The sequence below is a fragment of the Pagrus major genome, chromosome 14, assembly GCF_040436345.1.
Source record: "Pagrus major chromosome 14, Pma_NU_1.0".
Lineage (NCBI taxonomy): Eukaryota > Metazoa > Chordata > Actinopteri > Spariformes > Sparidae > Pagrus > Pagrus major.
In genome coordinates, this window is record NC_133228.1 from 19,039,036 (window position 1) to 19,060,123 (window position 21,088).

A 21,088-nucleotide genomic window follows, 5' to 3' on the forward strand; every position below is an offset into this window, starting at 1 on the left:
CTTCTGAATAAAACTAATGATGACAATGTAAGCGTTCATGCTTTTTATTCAGAAATATGGCAGCGTCGTCGACGTACGGTCCAGCGAGTCAATGCGTTGTGAAGTCGTTGTCGTGATACATCCTGCGCATGCACAACAGAAGTATAACCTTTGGGGAAAAAGGCGTTTTAAACTGTATTTTGGGGCAAAGTCACCAAACTTTTCACAGTTTTTATGTCTTGGTGATCATTAAAAGTGAAGTTATGGATCTTTTCCCATTCATTTAGACAGGGGTCTGGCCTTGTTAGCCAGAAATAACTACAAATATTAATTTTGCAGCTTTCTTATTTTTTAAGGCATAAATGTTTGAAATGTACTGCTTGGTTTCCTTTTCAAAACTATAAATATAGGGTAAAGTGGCTAAATTTGGCTTTGTGTATATGATACTTTACTAAAAATTAACTTCTTAACAAGAAAAGTATGAAGTAATTTAAAGTAGCTCAACAGTATTTCCATTAATGATGAGTATTTGGCTCGAGTGGGAGACGGGTTATTCCTTTAACTTTGTGTTTTGTGTTGTTAAATAAGCAATGAGGGCCATAAAACATCTAAAAAAATTACTCCTCTCCTCCTCACTTGACACTGAAGCCATCTTTTTTCTTTTTGTAACTAAACAAATGAATGACCAGCAGACAGCAGCTATATCAAGCTCGCGTTTGATCCATTAGACTTTGCAGCTGTCGTCTTGTCCTCCACAGAGCGATGTCAAAACGTCTCTCCCTCTGCTGCCAGCTTTCACATGTGCCCAGAGGAGGGGCACGGCTTTATAGATTTCCCATCGGGGGTTTATCTTCTTGATCACTGGGTCGGGGGTGGAGAAGACAGCCACTTGATTTATTCTCCTCCTCCTGAGTTAGGCAGCGGGACAAGGACACGGTGACCCATTTGAAACTATCTGCCTCGGATGAGCCTGTGTGTGTCCGTTGCACATGCGTTTGAGTGATGTTCATTTCAAGCCTGCGAATGTTTGTGTTAATGAGTTATGCCGGTGTCTGCAGGTGTCGAGGAGACGGACGCTCAGGCGCAGGTTTTCCTCATATATCAGGTTGTCTGAGGCCTGTTGTGACACCTGGCTGTCATTGTTTGAGGGTGAATGATGCTCAGATGCTCTTTGATTTATGTAAAAGTCACTTCACTGAAGGTTGCAGCACAACACCCAGTTAGAAAAGTCTGAAAAACAGCCATGAACTCTCTTTTCTGGTGACACCGGGAAGACATAACTTTAAAATAGCTGCCTTTTTCCCATTTTAGCGGATAATACGAGTGAAGCTGCGAGTGACAAGCGTCTGATCTGTCACGCTGAGTGGTATATCTGTCGGTTTTTATTATACCACCTCCCACAGGCCCATTTTTACTCTTATTGATAGATACCACTGTTTATTGTGACGTGCTGATGCTGCGTGTGAATTAAAAACAGGTCATATGTCGATTCTGAGTCATCAATCAATCAGTCAAACTTTATTTAAGAAGCAACTTTCAAACAAATAAAAATGCAATTAGAAGTGCTTTACAAGTTACTGTAAAATAACAATAGGATATTAAGAAATAAAAATGGATTTAGACACTAATGCACACCAAGACACTTAATTTTATTTATTTTTTTTAAGTTAACTAAATCAGAAAGAATAGAATAATGACGATTAACGGGCCGATACTCAACATTTTTCAGATTATCAGAATCTGTGATTTTTTTCAGATTGCTGATAAAATAAACTAATTTAAAAATGTGCTACTTTGGCTGTGATGCAACATCCTGTCACACAATGTCCCGCCCACAACGCTAGCTGACATCACAATTAATAGCCTACAAATAATAAAATAATCTGAATTTGCAAAGTAACTCGTAACTAATCAAATAAATGTAATGCACTGTGTACTGGAAATGAATATTGTTCCCAAATATCAGTTTTCAGTGTCCTTGATTACAAATAATCTGCATTATCGACCCCGAAAAAGCCACGTTGCTGCTGTCTGACAGTAATGGAAGAAATATTCAGATTTTTACACAAGTACAAAAAATTAACACAAATGCATTCACATATAATCCACACACACGTCTGCATATGCTCAGATAGACATGAATTTAAAGTGCAGGAGAGGTTAGAAGCTAAAGACTTCTGCCAAAAAGATGCACAGGATGACATGAAAGAAAAATAATGACAAAACCTATTACGAAACAGACTAAAAAGGGAAGAGAGTCATAGTCCAGCCCGGTCGCCAGGATGGTTCCTGCAAACCACAGATACGTTTCTACAAAATGTGTCTTATCACATAACAAACTTGGCAGCAGCAGAGCATCAGAAGCAATACAGTAACACCATCAGCCAGGTTTGGATACAACTCCACCAACTCTCCTCTGCCATTCTCATCTTTGAACAGTTTCCAGTCGAGCTGATGGATAAAACTTTGCTCTTTACGTCTTTGGATCTAACCATCTTCCGATAAACGGAAGCCAGGTATCAGATCTCTTAATACTATTTTCTCCTTCGTCTCCTGATTATCTAATTTATTTCCTGCCAATCCCTTTTCTCTTGTCCACATTTCCCCCCCAAAGAGCCGCACCAAAACTCAGATCCATTAGATCCACTTCCTCTACCAAACCTTCCTCAGACGGACATTTCATTTCCACGATGCCATCCTCTCATCAATCAATACCTTCATATCTGGACGAGGAGGAGGCTGTTTGATGACTGCAGCCTTTTTAGCAATCATACAGACGTGACATCCAGAATATATTACCCTCCTGAAGCCTGTGTGTCAGACTGAAGGCAAACATGACGGCTGTTATTGAATAAAAAATGTTCGCCTGATGTTTTCCCTCCGACGTTTACCTGTTGAAATTACCTCCCGAATTGCGTCTGAAAAGCCATTCGTGAATCGTTTTTTCAAAGTCGCGAGGCGTCTGCTCCCGCTGGCTTCCACTCCGAGGTGGACGCCTAATTACACTGATCATCCATCGACGATTATAACAGTGGTATTGAGCTGCAAATGAGGAGGCGTGCCATGCTGTGTGGAAAACATGACTAACAATGTTAACATTGGAAAACATGTTGGGGGGGAGGCGGGGGGGGGATTGAATCAAAGAGAAAGCTCAGAGAAAACTGGGGGTAGAAGAAGAATACAAATGAGGTTTGAGCTCGAGAGGACATCAAAAGGCTGCAGAGCTGGTGTAGCGGCGCAGCGAGGGGTTGTTGTTTGATAAACTTGGCAGGGGGAGTTAAGAAGTGAGAGCTGTGGGAGTGTTTGCATCCCAGCGGACTTACTGATTATTACACCGGGGAAACAGCAGAGGAACAATAGTCCTCGCTGGAGGCTCTCGAGTGTTTTCTCAGGTGTGTGTGTGTGTGTGTGTGTGTGTTAGCGGTTGCTTCTGCTCTTCAGTTTGTTGACAGTCACTGTTTTTTAAAGGTCACGGATCACAGAACAGGACTCGGAGTGTGTGTGTTTGTGTGTGTGAGAGGTGAGTTATAGGGGACGTGTGTTGTTTCAGCGATGTTCGCAGCCACCTCAGCCACCACCATTAATGCTCTTCCTTCCTCCATCCCTCCCGAGCTTGCCGGTTGCCATGGATACGGCTCTCCGTGCTCTCGCCGGCAGCATCCTATCACTCTCCTCCGCGAGAGATAGCCGAGGTGAAGCTGCTCGGGATCAGCCGGGGTCCTTCGGGAGCCGCAGGAGGAAAGGGGAAGCGCGACGGGAGTCTCGATGGAGCCCTCGATGTGGTTTCAAGGTGTCTCCGCGGATCAGGGTAGTTTCCTGAAGGCAACCGCTTGCTTTCAGGTCGCAACCGCAGGTCAGGGGCTGCATCCCCGGAGCGATGGAGTACCACAGCTGCATGATAAGTGGCTGGATGCTCGAGTGAGAAGCAGCTACACTACTATTTATCCCTTTTATGTTTCCTTAAACGTACTACAAGTTTACTGATGCCTCTATGTGACCTACATAAGCAAACAACACCATCAGCGTGAAGATTGGCTCTTTCTATATAGTTATTCTTAAAGGACAAGTTCACCCAAAAATGAAAATTCAGTGGTGCTGATGTAAAGTCAGGTGAAATTTCGTAGTCCACAAAACATTTCTGGAGCTTCACAGCAAAACAGCGCTGCAGCGTTCTCCTAAACAACTGAAGTAGATGGAGACTCGTTTTAAAACATAAAAAAACAACTGAACACAAATTTGAAATGGCCCTTAGTTCAACTACGTCAGTTTACGAGCGACATAGTTCAGATGACATCTATATGAGCTGGAGAAAGAGGGGTTGAAGGGTGGCTCGACAGATAGCCATCAGGCAGCAGGACACTGTCGGAGACCATCTCAAATTCATCGATTGTCATTTTTCTGTCGACAAAAGCGAGAATTTTTGCAAGACCTTGGGACATTTCGAAGCCGTCATTCTATCCACAGAATAGGGTATTTTTAGCAAGAGAAGCAGACTTCTTTGCAAATGTTTTTCTGTTGACAAAAGTGAGTATTTGAGCAAGACGTCAGGATATTTGCAGTCTTTTTTTCTATCAACAAAAACGAGGATTTTGAAGCAAGACATCTGAGCCCTCTCTCTGCCAACAAAAAGACCAATGGTTTTAGAAAGATTTAGGGACTTTCTTGCAGCAGTTTTTTTCCATTTTACAAAAGCAGGTATCTTTAGAGAGACATTCACACATTTTGATGCCATTTCTGGGCTGACAGACGCAGGTAATTTCAGTGAGGCATGGGGACATTTTGCAGCTGTTTATCCGTACGACAAAAGGGGATACTTTAAGGAGACATCGGGACAGTTTAAAGCAGTTTTTCTGTCTATAAAAGAGGATACTTTAAGGAGACATCGGCACATTTTGAATCTGTTTTTCTGCTGACAAAACCGAGTATTTTAGCAAGACGTCAGCCATTTTCTGTCGACAAAAGCAGGAACTCTTTAACGAGACACCGGGCTGTCTTGCAACCATTTTTTTTGTATCGAAATACTTTTTTTTTAACCTTAGCCAAGTGTAATTTTTGCCTAAACCTAACCAGACCTTAACCATCTGTGGGTTGTGTTTACAGTCTCAACTTTTAAATAGATGAAAAGAAAAAAAAAAAAAAAAAAAAAAAATCTTTGACATCTCAGCACCTTCATCTGCTGAAGATCGAGTAACGGGGGTCAAAAGCTCCACAACAGCTCCTAAATAAATCTTTTGTCGGCGAGACAGTGTCGTTTTAGAGGTCTCCGTTCTTACCAGCTTGCATTTCCTCTATTCATGCCAGGTGGATTTTCTCCTCTGTAAGACAAGCGCTCCATATTTTTTCTCCTCCCCTCACATAATCAGTCATCAGTGCTCAGCGGTGCAGAAAGTGAGAGGGGAGAAGGAGGAAAGAAGAGGAGAACATGTACTCTCTGCCATCACCACAGATCAGAGACACATTAGAAGTTACTGAAGCAATCCCCTCGGCTCGACTTCAAAGGCAGCCGGGTTTTTTGGAGAGAAAATAAGGACAACCGTTAAAGATTCAGCTCTGCCAAAGTTGTCTGCCACTTCACCAACGCTGTCACCGCATCAGAGAGCACTCAAATGAAACCACGACTGATCAAACATGCAGCATACCTGAGCTCATTAAGGGGCGAATCTGACCAGCGCAGATTTTGTCCTCGCCCTCCCACTGAGACAGTAAAACAATCTTGCTGTTGTTTTGTCAACGCTTGACATTATTGAGCTCCACAAACATTACCACAGCGGGGGGATTTCGCCTTTTACTGACAGCGAGCACACAAGGCCGAACACATGTTTGTCTTCTTGTCTGGGATCCTGCTTGGCACGCTCGGGTTGACTGGTGGGAGCAGTTAATTAATGGGAACACCTGCTCTAAATCACCTCCAATCCCCTTCCTCCTCTGATAGGGTTTGTAGGGTCCTCTTGTGCTTCCAGAGAACAGAAGCCGCTCCGGATTACGGTCATGTGTGACGACATCTCTGGAGGGTCGGGGACATATGGTCAGGGGTTTACCCGACACAAGAGAGGCTCGCACCGCAGCATTCGAGGGTTTGGTGCAGCATCTCCCTCGTCCCGATTGATTGGATCCTCGTTGTAGAGAGCGACCTCCCACTCCCCCGAAACATGTTTGGTGCTTTGATTAAACCTCCTTTTGAAAAACTCAGAGGAAGACTCTTCCAACTAGGACCGACTTCAAACAAGACCAGGCAACGAAATCTGAGGCGGCATCAGAATGTTTGGATGCAACTTCTGAAGCCGTCTCCTGTGTACCGCGAGGCAGCAGCAGCGGGAGCCTCGTTGCAATCTGAAGGAGGAAAACAATGCCTCCACCCAGGAGGATTATCACAATAACTTTTATGCAGATTTATCACTTAAAGAAGAAGGCTTTGTTTATGCGGCGCTGAGGGGTTTTAAAAAAAAGGGCCACTGGAGGTGTCTTAAAATAATTTGCTAACACACTCGTGCATCAGATTTGTGCTGAATTTATTCTCACAGCGTCGCCTTAAGAGGCTTTGAGCCACTTTCATTACATTAGCTTACATTATTTTCTTTGAAGGAGTAGCACCTCTCGCCCTCCTTTAAATAAGCCGATAGCAACTGTAAACCATACCTGCCTCCCTGTTTTTAACCCTTTCTCCCGCCGTGCTCCTGATAGGTCCGTTAACCCTCTTTTTCACAACGTGGCTCTGTATTTTTGATTTCCTCACACGTTGAAGCTGTGTGCAGAAAGAGAGACACTCAGTGTTGAAAGAGTTTGGAAAGAGGTTTCTTTTAAACCAAAAACACACGAGATGAAGTGTAAGGAGTGGATTAAACTGCGTGTTTAACTGCTCTAGCATAAACTGCAAATGTTAGCATGTCTGGCTAACTACCTTACCAGCTAGTAAATGCATGACTTTGGTTAAATACATGTTATTTTATCATGATTATACCCAAATTACTCCTTAAAGTACAGTTTTCTCAATAACTTCTAGTGGTATTGTTGGGAATATTTGAACATGTTTGACTTTACTAACACATAATCAATAACTAGTTTTATTACTGCTAGTAGACAGCAAGAAATTATTGTTTGGGGTTGTTTTATCCAGGCTTTGTGTGTTGGTATGTTTGTAAAGTTTCATTTGCGATGCACGGTATTTAATAAAACATCTAAAATTCAGTATCTGTTTCGGTGCCCAATACAATGGAGGTGAATAGAGATAAAACACAGAATCAACTGCAGTCTGCAGTTTTCATGGGAATATTCTTAACTGAAGAAACAGACTGTGTGAAACTGTCCACACTGAGGTCTGTTAAAATTAGCATTGTATTGGAAGAAGTCTCCCAGACCTCCCAACCACCCACCAAAAAATTTAAAAAAATACATAAAAGAACAATATAATCTCACTCCAGCTGGTGGTAGAAATTTGCCAACTCAAAACACGAGGAATAACTATCTCTGCATTGCAGGAACAATGCTGATTGTTTATTTCAGTAACTGGTGTATATTTAAGCTCCTTTTTACAAGAGTCAGCTGGAAACATTGAAGGACGAGTCCACCCAATAATGAAAATTCAGCCATTATCTTCTCACCCACATGCCGATGGAAAGCTTCAGCGCAAAACATTCTCCTAAACAACTGAAAGAAAACCATAAAATGGCTCCAGACTGCTCGTCTGGCATAATCCAGGTGTCAAGAAGCAGCAAGATCCCAAATTGATTTATAAAAGATGTTATTTACACCCTGGATGTGCAGTCAAGCTTGTGCACCCACTTCAGACGTGGTGTGTGTTAAGTTTAGCGGCTACAGTGAAGATTTTGTTTTTTCAAATCTTGATGCTTCCTGAGACGTGGATCATGGCAGACGAGCTGAATGGAGCCATTTTATCATTTTTCCATCTACTTAAAGCTCCAGAAATGTTTTGTGGACCACGAACCTTCACCCGACTTTCCATCAACATAGTGGAGCGAGTAGATACTGACTGCATTTTCATTTTTGGGTGAATGTCGGCCAGAAATTGTGCTTTCAACCTACTCATGAAGCTAACGTTAGCTTAATTAGCAACCGCTTTCATTTCAACCGCCAGAATGAGCAGTCACTGGCCAGAAATAAGGAAAAATAAGCTGTTTTTGTCCACTTTTATCTCAAATTAAGGGCCTATTGTTTAAAAAATTACTGCAAATTTGTTAGTTTTTTTCGTTATTTCCTCAAATTCATTAGCAGGAAGCTTCACGGGCGTAGCAACAGTAACACCGGCGCTCTGCTGACTTTCTCCAATCACATTAGCTTTGAATAAAGGTGTGTATAACCTTGGACCAAGGTCAGCTGTTTCTACTCTGATGAATGATAAAGCACTAATAATATAATAACTCTCAGACTTCTGTTTGGCCTGAGCTTGCTTGCGCCCTCCCTCCGCCCAGACATGATTAGATTGTAAATTTGATCCTCAATCAATTTTATTGCACCCTCTCTCCCCAAACTAGCTCGTCTTTGACAGAGGGTAACATTTTTATTTTGCTTTTCGATAAATCGAATGAAGACAGGGGAAGCTAATGGCCGAGGTCGTCCTGGCGATTGAAATACAGAGTGGATTAGCCAGGTTTTCTTGGGTTTTTTTTTTTTTTGCTCTGACTTGACTGAAGTGTGTGTGCGTTTCATGTCTTTGAAGTGTGGTCTCGTGTGTGTGTGTGTTCTCTGATGGAGGAGCGCGGTCGGTCGGTCTGTCTGTCTGCCGCTGCATTTTTAAGCAGCCACTTTCATTCCCTTCATGTCTCAAATGAGGTGCATTGGGATTCAAATCTTGTAACCCTTGTTCCTGCCGTTTCCCTCCGGTCTTCACCTCCTTCCCTGCTCCGCCTCGCCATTTCAATCCACACCTGACAACGACACGCACACGTACAGGTATCTTACACTATCAATCCCGATTCGTCCACGTTGTGCGTCGTCTGCGTGTTATTTTTACGCCTGAGCTGCACAGATCAAGCCCCTCTCTCTGCTATTTTCTCCTCATTTCCTGTCCCCTTGTCTTTATTCTCTCTTCCTCTCCTCCTCCTCGCTCTTGTCTCTTCATCTTCACTCCCTGCATCCTCCTTCCCCCTTCCTCCCTCCTTATCATCCACGCTGACAACAGGAACATGGTGTTAGTTGCTGCAGGAGGTGGAGAGGGGAAAGAGAAAGAGGGCATGCAAATGGTCTTTTTGTTTCAGCCTGTGTGCTGGCATGCATACAGAGCGGCCCGGAGTGACCCCACAGTCGGTGTCTAAATCACAGGGAATTGTTGAGGCTGCTTTGAGCAGAATGGAGCAGCTGACATCAGTTGAAAAACAGCTGCCTCCTCCTCCTCGTCGAGATTTCAGCACTACAGCAGCGCGGACAGCTCCTTGTGAGGATTATAACGGCAGCAGGGAAGTTTAGCTTGTTGCTAAATTGAATTCAGTCATATTTTGGCAGCTTTTGCAGCCGATCCTGGATTGTTTATGTTCTCAAATATAGAGATTAGAGGGAGATTAAAGTTAAAGGGAGAGCAGCTGTCGAGCTATTTATCCATCTAGACTGTTTTTGCTGTGAGTTGCACCGTTTTGGAGAAATGTCTCTTTAGATGGCACCAAAAAAATACATTTGAAAAACTCTGAGGAACGATTTTATTTATGGAAGCGTGCATCTACTCGAGAAGCTAGCTAACTAAGATGGCTAATGGGGATTTTCGGTACACATATGCTGGCTCAGCTCCGGCACAGGGATTTGCATTTCCATTACAACAGGGTTACTGGCTTGAGCGGCTGTAAAGACTCTTCCTACTTGCAGTGTTATCTTAGAAAAGCCGCTCAGCTAATTTGGTGATGAACACATTTAATTTCCTATGAATTCTTCACAATAAAAGCCGTCTTTAAAGGTTATCAGCAGAGGACAGGTAAATAAAAGCGATCTTTAATGATAGCTGCACACAGGTGAGCAGGAAAAAGGGCAGGAAAACAGACAAAGACAGGAAGTGGAAAGCCAAAAGACACATGAGGATATAATCTACAAAATAAAACCCCAAACCGTGACAGTTCTTTAGTTATATGAAACTCCTGAAACAGCTTAAGGGAGCGGGGACGCTTTCGTCCCACTCCATAGAAGGTCTATTACGAGGCGCGGCTAAAGGCGCTAGTGGAAAAGCCAGCTAGCTAACGTTACAGCTCAGCCGCGGAGGACACCATTAATATTTACATCCCGCACTGTCACAAGTTCGAGCCTCCAGTTCATGAGAAAGAAAGAAAATAGTTCCTACATGAAACACAACAATGTCTGGGGCTTGTAACCGGGTCATGATTCCTGAAAAGAGACCTTTCTGCTCCACAAGCTGAGGCAAACTGTCCCTTTAATGATGTTTTTCCTGTATTTATTACCTGCTTCTACTTTCTTGTGAGCTGCTGGCCTGTGGTATCGTCTCATGAGGCTAATAAGGTGCTGAACAAAGCATCTTGCTCCTGCCAATGTTCATAAAAAGATCCCTGATCATATAGATTTCTTTTTTATGGACTGCTGAGTGCACCATCAGGAACTCTGAGTGCACCATCAGGAACTCTAACGTTTGTTAGACGTTTGTCTTTTTCAGACTCGTCTCACGCTCTCTGCTGTTTCGCCTGCTACATACATGTGTTTTGTTCACATGAATATAATCTAAATGAGGAGAAATCACATTAATGTGTCTCCCGGTTTGTTCATCCGTATTATTTCTCCATTCTCTAATTGTGTGTATCGTGCAACATGTAAACATGAAGCCGGGGGAGTGCAGCGACTTCAGAGCAGCCTATTAATCTGCTGTGCCGGCGGTCGATAGCACACAAACCCCCGTGAATCAGTGGACCCGATACAAGAGGTGTTAATGAGGACGGGGGTATGCAGCAGGCAGGATTCATGTTATCTCCGCACACACACACACACACACACACACGCTCAGTCAGTCCTCTGTGGAGCAGAAGGGATCAGGGCAGGGGGGTGGAAACAGAGACAAGAAGGTATTTTGTCCTCATACCTTCGTGCAGCTGCCAGTTTCTGCCCCAATTAACTCCCATTAATGTCATTTGCCACGGTCCACCTTGATGCTGACGCACAGTGCATACAGTATGAGGCGTCTCACCGCTCCGTATCTCCAACACGCACCTGCACATCCACTAACACCGCCTCAGTAACCGTGACGTTTTAAAGGAACATGAATCGCACAAAGTAGATAGCTACAGCTGGGCCTGTGAAATGCACCACAACGAGTGGCTTGATGTGCGTTAGCATGTGGAGATCGGACACAGAGGTCTAGATTATGACACCTCCTCCTCCTCTGATTGTCCCCGGTGTTGCTGCCAGCAGCTGACAGCTGGGAGGCCTTCAAGGAGAGAGAGGAAGTGTGTGTTTGTTTAAGAGAGAGAAATCAAGGGCGTTGATTAAGAGGAACTTTTGAAACGGCAAACTTTACTCTGTCCTCCACGTGGAGAGATCCTGTGAGTATCAATAAATGATCAGACAACAAGTGAAGTGATGAAATGGTTTCACAGCTGAAACTATTCGTTCTTTAGGCAATAAAATGTCACAAAATACAGAAAAATGTGCTCCAAAAACCAAAAGATATTACATTTATATTGATATAAAGGAGCAAATTCTCAGATTTGAGAAGCTGGAGTCAGGAAACATTCGGTATTTTCACCTGACAAACCTGGTTTGTGTTTCCGTTACCAGTTTAAGGTTGCCAAGGATCATCTTGTGGACGGGTTGCAGTCTCACGATCGAGACCAACCCATGATGTTTTTGCGAGACTCATGTTTGTGCAGGAGACCAGAGAGGAAGGTGATTTTAAAAGTCTCTGTGTGTTCGGCTCTCAGTGATTTTCTACCTTCTCACTGAAATCTGATGTTTGAAGAAGAGACGTTAGTTTCCCTCCTACGTCCCTGTTTGTACTTTCAGATATCTGCTGTATTTTACTTTCATCATGTTTCGCTTTCAGCTGTTTTCTGGAGTCGAATTAGGATTTGCAGGTGAAAAAACCAAACATTTCCTGATTTTGCAGCTTCATGACAAAGACTGTAAATAACTAAACAATGGGGGGCTTTTTTTGGGAGGATTGCGAGTGCTTATCATCGAATGAGCTTTGTTAGCTGCGATTCTTTGGTTGTACTGCAGGAGTTTTTAGAGACGCTCCCTTGACTTGTACTCAAGTCAAGTGCGTCATTAGTTAAAGACACACCTTCAAGCGGTTAGCCCTGTTGTAATGGAAAGTTTTGGAAAATTTTCTTCTGCAGTGATGGCTGCTTAACAATGAAGACAACATATCCAACGATCCATAGAGACCCCTCGCGGCAAAATTGACATACTGTGCTTTTAAATCCCCTGAAATATCATTTTTGCCGACCTCCAGAGATCTCAGTGTCCTCCAGGATGTATCCGTACACCTCGACGTCACTGTCGGGCTCAGTTCTCATCTTATCTGTCGAGTTCAGTAGTAAAAACGCAGTCTGTGAAACTGTTAATGAAAGAAAAGAGTTGCTGTTCCTTATTTCTGTCGAGGAATCCAGAATATTTCATCTCTTCAATCCAGACTTGACCAAAGAGAAAAACATGGATGAAGTCAGAGTCTCTCTAGCGACCAGAGATGAGAGATGTAGCAACCGACCTCCTCTTCGCTCTGTGAAGAGTCCTCAGGAGTCCAGTTTGAGTTTTAGCTCATTACAGCCGACCTCCTGCAGTATGAGAGTGCTACCCTGCTAAATGAAGCCTTTCAGTGAAGAGAAACATCTGTAGCCTGTGAGCTCGACTTCTCACGCGGCCTAAATCACTGGAAGCGTTCAACGTTACAAACCCAGCTCGCTCATCTGATCCCTGCCAGCGAGTCCAAATGTTATCACGAGCATTTTAGGTTGTACGATTTGAGAACATCACTCATTTGAAGTCTTCGAAATGAGCTGACATGATTCCCCCGTCTGAGGATTTCATAATATCGTTCATTATTTATGGCGGGGATTGTGTGCACGCTGCTGCCGCTGCCGCTGCCGTGCTCCCTCTGTGGAGAGGACGGCTGCAGGGATGTTGAGATGAAGAGAATTTATTTATCAGGGAAATGAAGAGGCTGACCCCGTTGGCTTACCACTTTTGTTACGGCACATTATGCCGTAGCTGCATGCCATTTGTAGGATTGTTTTGTCGCAACACAACATTTCTGTGCGAGGCCTAAAAACAAAACAGCCGAGCCAAAGATAAAAGATTGCCCTCAGCCTACTTTTGGAGACATTTGGATGTAGTTTGGTGGATCGACACGATTTGTGTCTGAGCTTTTTCTGCTTTGCTGATAACAGCAGGAACAGGAGGAAAAAAAGAAATTATATGTCTGCTGAAGCGAAAAGATTAGACTCAATGCATTTTTGAAAACGGGGAGGAAAAGTGTTTTTGTGGGATTGTGGTTCATGTATTGAAGATAGCAGCCAAAAAAGATGATTTACATTTAATTTTCTTTTGTACTTTTATGCAAGAGCAGGAGTGCACATTTAGCTTGAGGTAGAAATACATATATATATATTTATACTTTACAATCCTGCAGCCTGAACCGGCACAGCACAGAGACGGACATGTTGAAGCATTCAGATGAGAGTCAGAAAGACAAACCTTGTGTCTCTTTGATCTCCTGTGTTTGTCTTCGACTGGAGCTCTGTGGGAGATTTAAGATTTGCCGGTGAGACGGTGAGCAGTTCAACTCTTTCTATTAATATTACAGCTGAGCAGCCTGCAGAAGCAGCAGGTTGTTTACACAGGAGAGGACTGTGTGCACTGTACCGAGTCCTCTAATATGCAGAGAGGAAATCAACACTAACACACCGTGAAGTCACGGGTAAAGTTAAAGAGCGTTTTGTGAATATGAAAAGACATTTCCTAAAGATCAGAAGAGTCAAACATTAAAATTAAGACATTGACACATTTTAAGCACCGATATTTACACTTCTGAAGGTTTATTGGTTTTGTTGGAGCTTTTAAAATCCCCAAAACATGATAGTGGTAGTAAAATAGTCCCCCCAGCCTGGTTGATAATCAGTTTTTCACTCTCAGCAAATGTTTTTCTTGTGAATCTCACAGATTACCTTTCTTCCGAGCAGAAACAACAGAACGGTGGGCAACTTTGTACTGAACATCTTCAACAGAGTGGGAAGAAAGCATGCTAACCAGCTAGCCCCGGCCTGTCCTGTCTCATAATATCAATTTGTATGCGAGCGGCAAGTTCACTCAGTTTAACGAGCTCTCTCAGCTTTTTTTAGTCTAATAAATAAACAACATAAACTCAAAAAAATGTCAAGCTGGCTGAAATAGATGAGGACTTAAATGAGGGAAACCTTACGTCTGTTTTGTCCTCTCGCTTCTCTTCCTGCTTTGGGAAAAATGACTCAACAGTTGCTGGATAAACACCAACATCTCTTTTTTTCACTGTGACAACAGAAAACACCAAATGTTTCCTTGTGAATTTCACAGATTACATTCTCGGCTGCTTCCTCTCCAGCTTTGTTTTGTTGGCGGAGGATTTGGCACGGTGAATTTGGCAAATTTGGGCTTCAAATTGTTGTTGTCATGATCACAGTGCTGAGTGGATTTTTGGAAAATACTGTATGTTTAGTTACTGAGATCTGATTCATAAGACGTACAAAGAACTGTGCGGTGAAATTTGTCTCCATTCTGGACAAAAGTTTAAAAAAAACAACATTTGTAACAGGGAGCATGTTGTGTCTAATAAAAATACTATGAGAAATGTTTCTGCAACGACCCGCTGCTGCTCTTTCCCTTCGCTCTGAGAACATTGATCTCCAAATTCAAGGAAGGCTGCTGGAAAGTCAATAGACTCAGAACCTCCTGGGAAATGTAGGCGTAGGATATGGATTTAAAGCGCTTTGACATCAATACTGGTTATTATTACGGATCCTTGTTGCTGCTGTTATTGGCACAACTGTGAGATGAGGGATGACTGGACGTATTTAACAGAAACACAGACATGAGAGGGGCGGTGGGGTGCGGCGGCGGCGAGTCCTGACCCAGCCCAGACTCAAACCAGACACCATGTGGTCCGGGCTCATCCTCTGTCTCTATCTCAACTGCTCTCTATCTGTTCTCATTAAGGTGGCTACAAAGAGAGCAAGAGGGGGGAGTGTGGGGGAGATAAGAGAGGGAAGTGGAGGGAGGAAGCGAAGGAAGGACACGAGTCTCTGACATTACCGATTATACTTTTGCTTAATCTGCTGGCAGCTCACATTAGTGCGCTAACCTGATACACAAGCTTGTGTTTCTTGTACCTGTGAGGACCCTGAACGCAGCGCAGGAGTGTAACTAAGTACTCTACTGCAGTACTTTTACTTTATTTGAGTTTTTATGCTATATTTGTACTTTTTACATCACCATAATATCTGAAAGCACTTTTTTGTTTTTGTTGAGCTTCGTCAATTGACAGAAACTTTCATTTAAACTATTTTTATAATTATTTCTCTTATTTTTATGCAAAAAATAGCTTTTCTTTCTACTTTTCTTTCATTTTCTTTTAAAAATTATGAGGTTTAGACTGTTGGTTGTACAAATCCAAACATTATGAAGGTCTGACTTTGGGCTCCGGGTAATCGTGACGGCATTTCTCACTATTTTCTTAATTTTTACCAGGGATGCACGATACAGATCAGACCGATATTGGGAAATGTATATTGTTACATCCCCTGGGAGGTCAAGGGACTGTGGGGAGTAACACATTACAAAATAAAACTTAACTCCCAAATCAGGCCGGTTGCACTACACAACCAGTTTCTCCTAACACAGTCGACGCTGCTGGATGACCCACAACTCCGGCCCCAGCTAAATCTTTTCCCTGATTAGTAACTGGAGACAGCCACGCACAATCACCTGCTCCAGCGGGGGAGGGCAGCACCTGGAGGACACAGGAGAGAGCAGCCACACCCACACACAACCACTGAAGAAGAAGAAGAAGAAGAAGAAGAAGAAGAAGATGAAGAAGAAGATGAGATATAAAGCTTCCATCTTTGTGTCGCGCTGAGATCAAAGAAGGAAGAAGAAGAAGATCAATGCATATCGTACATCCCTATTTTTTACAATCAGTCAGTTAATTGTCATCATCACTGATTGATCATCAGTCGGCCTTCACATCAATAACTCCACAGTCGCCTTTTATTTAAATCTGTAAATGAAACTTCACTCGCAGCTTTAAGGTTTAAAAGAACAATCTCATCTCACACTTTCTGACAGTATCATCTCTCTTCTCTCTCTCAGCTCGTTGCAGTCCTTCATTTAAAGCTTTAAAATGTTGAAATATTTATACCCGGCTTCACTTTTATATCTCTCAGCCTCACATATATCTTTGGAAACTTCTTTGGATCTTTAATTCAAAGTAAAAAGTTTTGCTGAAGTTCTGTCGATTTCTTGGCTGCATGACGTTAGTTTATGATAACTGGCCTGCAAAAAGTCTTTAACCCCTAAACACTCAGCGTTTACCGCCTGTTCACGAAACGTCCCCACGCTCATTAAAACTCAGATTGGACCGCACAAAGACGGGAATTATTCACAGAACTTCTGACATTCAGACTTTGGCTCTTGGCAGCACTGTCAACAAATAAACACAGAGACCTCTCAGACCCATAAATCATTTGATTGCCTCGACCGACTGTGTGTGAGCGAGCGTGTGGACGTGGAAACAGCTTCACTGGCAGCACAAGTGTTGTTAGATGACTCTGCTCTCTAACAGCTCGGTCCGTCATTGTCAGCCGTGCAGCAGACGGCTAATGAAGGCGGCCGACTCACCACATGGCGGCTGCGACATGTGGTGACATATTCTGTTGCTTTCTGCCTCCGTCCTCACCTCTCCGTCCCGTCTGTGTCCTGCTGTCACCTCGTTTCCTCACTTGTTTCTTCTTCTCTTTCTCTTTTCAGTGCAATCTCTCATTTTCAGACATACCTTCCTTCCTTTCTTCTTCCTTCCTTCCTTTCTTCTTCCTTAATTCCCTTCCTCCTTCTTTCCTCCCTCCTCCCTCCTTCTTTCCTCCCTCCTCCCTCCTTCTTCCTTCCTTCCTTCCTTTCTTTCTCTTTCCTTCCTTCCTTCCTTCCTTTCTTTCCTTCCTTCCTTTCTTTCTCTTTCCTTCCTTCCTTCCTTCCTTTCTTTCTTTCCTTCTTTCTTTCTTTCTTTCTTTCTTTCTTTCTTTCTTTCTTTCTTTCTTTCTTTCTTTCTTTCCTTTCTTCCTTAAAGGCTGATATTTTCACACTACTTTACTTTGTTCACGTCCAGTTTGCATCCATAATACGAGGCTTCATCTCTGAGTGGCTGGACGTTACAACCATTTATCCGTTACTTTGCTACGCTAACTATTTCTGTTTCTGTTTATTTCATTACTGTTAGCAAATGTTTCCAACAATTTAGGCTACTCCTTTGCTAAGTATTTCATTTTTCACCTTATTTGAAATAATGTGAAGTAAACACATTATTTTATCCTGTTCTCCTCACTTCAGATCCTTTGCTAATAGCGTCTGTATGAATTAGCATTTAATTGACTACACTTCAAATGTGAAGTCTAAATAAAAATCCAATAACACCTCCCATAAGCACACTTCTTCTTACACTGAGGACTGTACACTTCATAACTTGTGTATTTTTTATAGGTTCAGGTTTACAGAGTGCCTCAAACCAAACATGAAATCCTCCCTTGTTGCCCAATTACACCTCCATACACTAACACACCTCTGTCTCTCTTCCTGATCCAGGTACATGTCTGATTCTGGGCTGCATGATCTACCCGGACGGCTGGGACAGCGACGAGGTGAAGCGCATGTGCGGCGAGCAGACGGACAAGTACACTCTGGGAGCCTGCTCGGTGCGCTGGGCCTACATCCTCGCCATCATGGGCATCATGGACGCTCTCATCCTCTCCTTCCTGGCCTTCGTCCTGGGAAACCGTCAGGACAGTCTGATGTCTGAAGAGCTGCTGGGAGACAGTAAGACGATAATACCTTCACGGCTCAATGTCTTGTTTCAGTCATACTCTTGACAGTTCACTCCACAATCAAAAACATATATTTGTCCTGCTACGTGTCGAGCTTTTTATCCATCTAGGCAGTTTTGGTTTGAGTTGGAACAAGATGGAAACTCGGTTTTGGTGCCTAAAGCATCAAAAAATACAAAAACTCAACAGCAATTCCTCATAACCCGACTTCCACACTTCCTTCTGCGCTGTGTTGGCAGGTTTTGTCCGTTAGAAAGAAAAAAGTTGAAATAGTTGCGGTTGTAAATGACATATTAGAGAGAAGGCAGACTGATATCTCCAAAAACTAAAACAATTCAGGGTGATAAAAAGCCGTTAAGAGAAAACAAATATCTTATTTTTGAAGTGTCCCCTTTTAAATTCCTCTCCAGATTTGCCTCCATTTTTAAAAGTGAACCACCTTAAAGGACTAATTGTGTATTTTCTCACTTCTAAAACTCATTTTCACGGTGATTCACTGGAGCACTTTAACAGAAACAACAAAATAAAAAAGCTGTGCCGCAAATTACACCTGAAATGAGATCGAGGCACTTTTCAAAACAGAACAAATCAAAGAGCCCCTAACTTATTAAAAAAAAAAAAATCAATTTGAGCTGTCTGCTCTGCGTATGACTGTGCAGCCTGGATTTTAATAGTCTTATAAGTCATGAGGATGAAGTCGAGGTGAACTACAAGTCAGATTTATGCCTCGTATCCACACCGTGTTGCTTAATTGACCTTTTTCCATTAAGTGCACAGCAAAGACGACATCTGATTCCTGCTGAAATTAAAAAAAGTGATTTCCTCCAACATCTCCTCGCATGATTTCTGATGCCCGACTTAATAATTTGCGCACATCGGATGTTACGCACCGCCTGCTTCTCCTACCAATGAGGGGTTTTTTTTCTGTCTTGATTGGTCGAGATGACACTCGGCCAGGCAGGAAGTAGAGGAGAATACAGATGATGGAGGACGGAGATGAAAGATGGGTGACTTGAGAGGAAAGAAGCGCACCAATAGCAAAGGGTTAATTGAAGCCTGGGGATGCTGGACAGAGCCATGAATTACTAATGGCTGTTTACACAGCTTGCTGCCAGCCTGTCTAAATGAATCACAGCCCCCCTATCAGCCGGGACACAGTCGCCTGTTAGCTCGCTTAAGCAAAAAACAAAAAAGACTGGGAGGAAAAAAGCCATTATCAAGTGAGAGAGGAAGGACAAGAGAGAGAGAGGGATAATGAGGCGAGGAGGAGGAGGATGAGGAGGATGTATGTGAAATATGAGAGCGAAGAGTCGAGGCTTCATCAGACGGCAGATGAAGTTTAAATGGGATGTTTTTCTTATCTCGTCGCTCAGGAGGATGGATAGTGACACCTGTCCAAGTCAGAAACATCAGCTGGGTCACACAGCTGTGGGAGGAGATGGTTGTGTGATGCTGCCACCTGCTGGTGAAAACAACAAGTCATAACTGAGCTGGTTTCTGTCTCTTTGTCTCCCCCACAGAGAGCGGCAACAACGCCATTTAACACCTGGTACACGTCAAAGCAGTCACACACACAGGTGAGGATCATATCTGAGTGTGATGTTCAACTTGATGATACTTCCACAGTACACGGAGGAGGAAGAAGTACGAAGATCTGACGTAGAAGTAGCAAAACTACAGTTAAAAATACTAGATATTCATATTAGAGGTCAACTGATATGACTTTTCAAACAACCAGTGATGAAATAAACAATAAATAAAAGTACAGTTTACTCAAGATCTGTTCTTAAGTACAATTTTCAAGTACTTTACTTGAATATTTCCATTTTCTGCTACTTTATATTTCTATATTTCAGATTGTTCAGAGTTTACAGGCTGTTAATTGTGACGTGTTACCAATCAGATCGTGTTGTTGGCAGGAGATCGAGTGAGAGGATGTCGCATCAGAGCCAAAGTAACACATTTTTTAAATTAGTTTAGTTTATCTGCAATCTGACGGAAAGAAATCACAGATACTGATAATCAGAAAAATGCTGAATATTGGCTGTGATAATCAGTCTACAGTAAAAGTATAAGCATCAAAATAAAGTTGACTTGAAGTGCCAAAAGTAAAAGTAGAATATCTGATATCGGATTAAAATTGTTGATTAATTCATGTGTTCATTTATTTAATATCGAAGCTGGTGAACTACTTTTTATAGTTTATATGCTGGGTAGCTTGTGAATTTCCCCTCTGGGATTAAAATTATTACATTTTATTTTGTTATATTTTGTATTATTAAACTAAATCTCCAAAGTAACCAGTAACTAAAGCTGTCAAGTAGTAAAAAAGTACAATATTTACCCATTAATTATAGTGGAGTAGAAGTATAAAGTAGTAGAAAATAGAAATACTCAAGTAAAATACAAGTACATTAAAACTGTACTTCAGTCCACTGGCTAGTAAAAATCATGTATTTTTGGAAAATTGTTCCTGTTGTTCCCCTTTTATATCCTGTAATACCCCTGAAAACTTTGTTTCAGATCTTATGTTTATTTTTACAACACTAATTTTAGGAAAGTTTGGGGAAAATTCTTTATTTTTTGAGAGTTTAACGCTCAAAAAAGTAGCTAATGTGCAAATCGAGGCCTATAAATCTCGCTCGTATAACTTATTAAAGAAGCAATATCACATTCATCTTCTTGCGGGTGAAATGTCCTGTACATTACAGGGTGAATTTGCTGACTTCGTTTCGTCGTCCTGATCCACTCGCTCTCAGTCAGGTCACCTAATTATGTTGTAAGTAACTGAGTGAAGAGACTCCTGGGAAATGTAGGAAAATCTAATTATCTCGTAAGCTAAGTGCCCACAATGGCCACTGCTGAGTTAACGTCACACAAGTCACAGTAATCAAGTATTTCTTCCTTCCCATTACGTCCCATTTTGGCCGGTTAACATCCATTTTTTCTATTTTATGTCCATTTCTTTTATATAATCTATATAATCATGGTAAAATAAGAGCATATTGATAAATGAAAACTAGGAAACGTGTCTGGCGTAATGATATACAACAATAGAAACAATAAAATGACGGGAGAAGAGAAAATAAAGTGGCTTTAAGGTTGAA

The 21,088-nt window shown here is 42.3% G+C and overlaps 1 protein-coding gene across 1 annotated transcript in view; it reads left to right on the forward strand.

Moving 5' to 3' along the window:
- Positions 1-19,524, forward strand: part of lhfpl3 (LHFPL tetraspan subfamily member 3) — a 37,395-nt gene extending 17,871 nt beyond the window's left edge. The window contains exons 2-3 of the mRNA XM_073480418.1: positions 17,743-17,973; positions 19,502-19,524. Coding sequence (XP_073336519.1) covers positions 17,743-17,973; positions 19,502-19,524 — 254 coding nt within the window. The remainder of the gene's footprint in view (positions 1-17,742; positions 17,974-19,501) is intronic.
- The last annotated feature ends 1,564 nt before the right edge of the window (positions 19,525-21,088 follow it).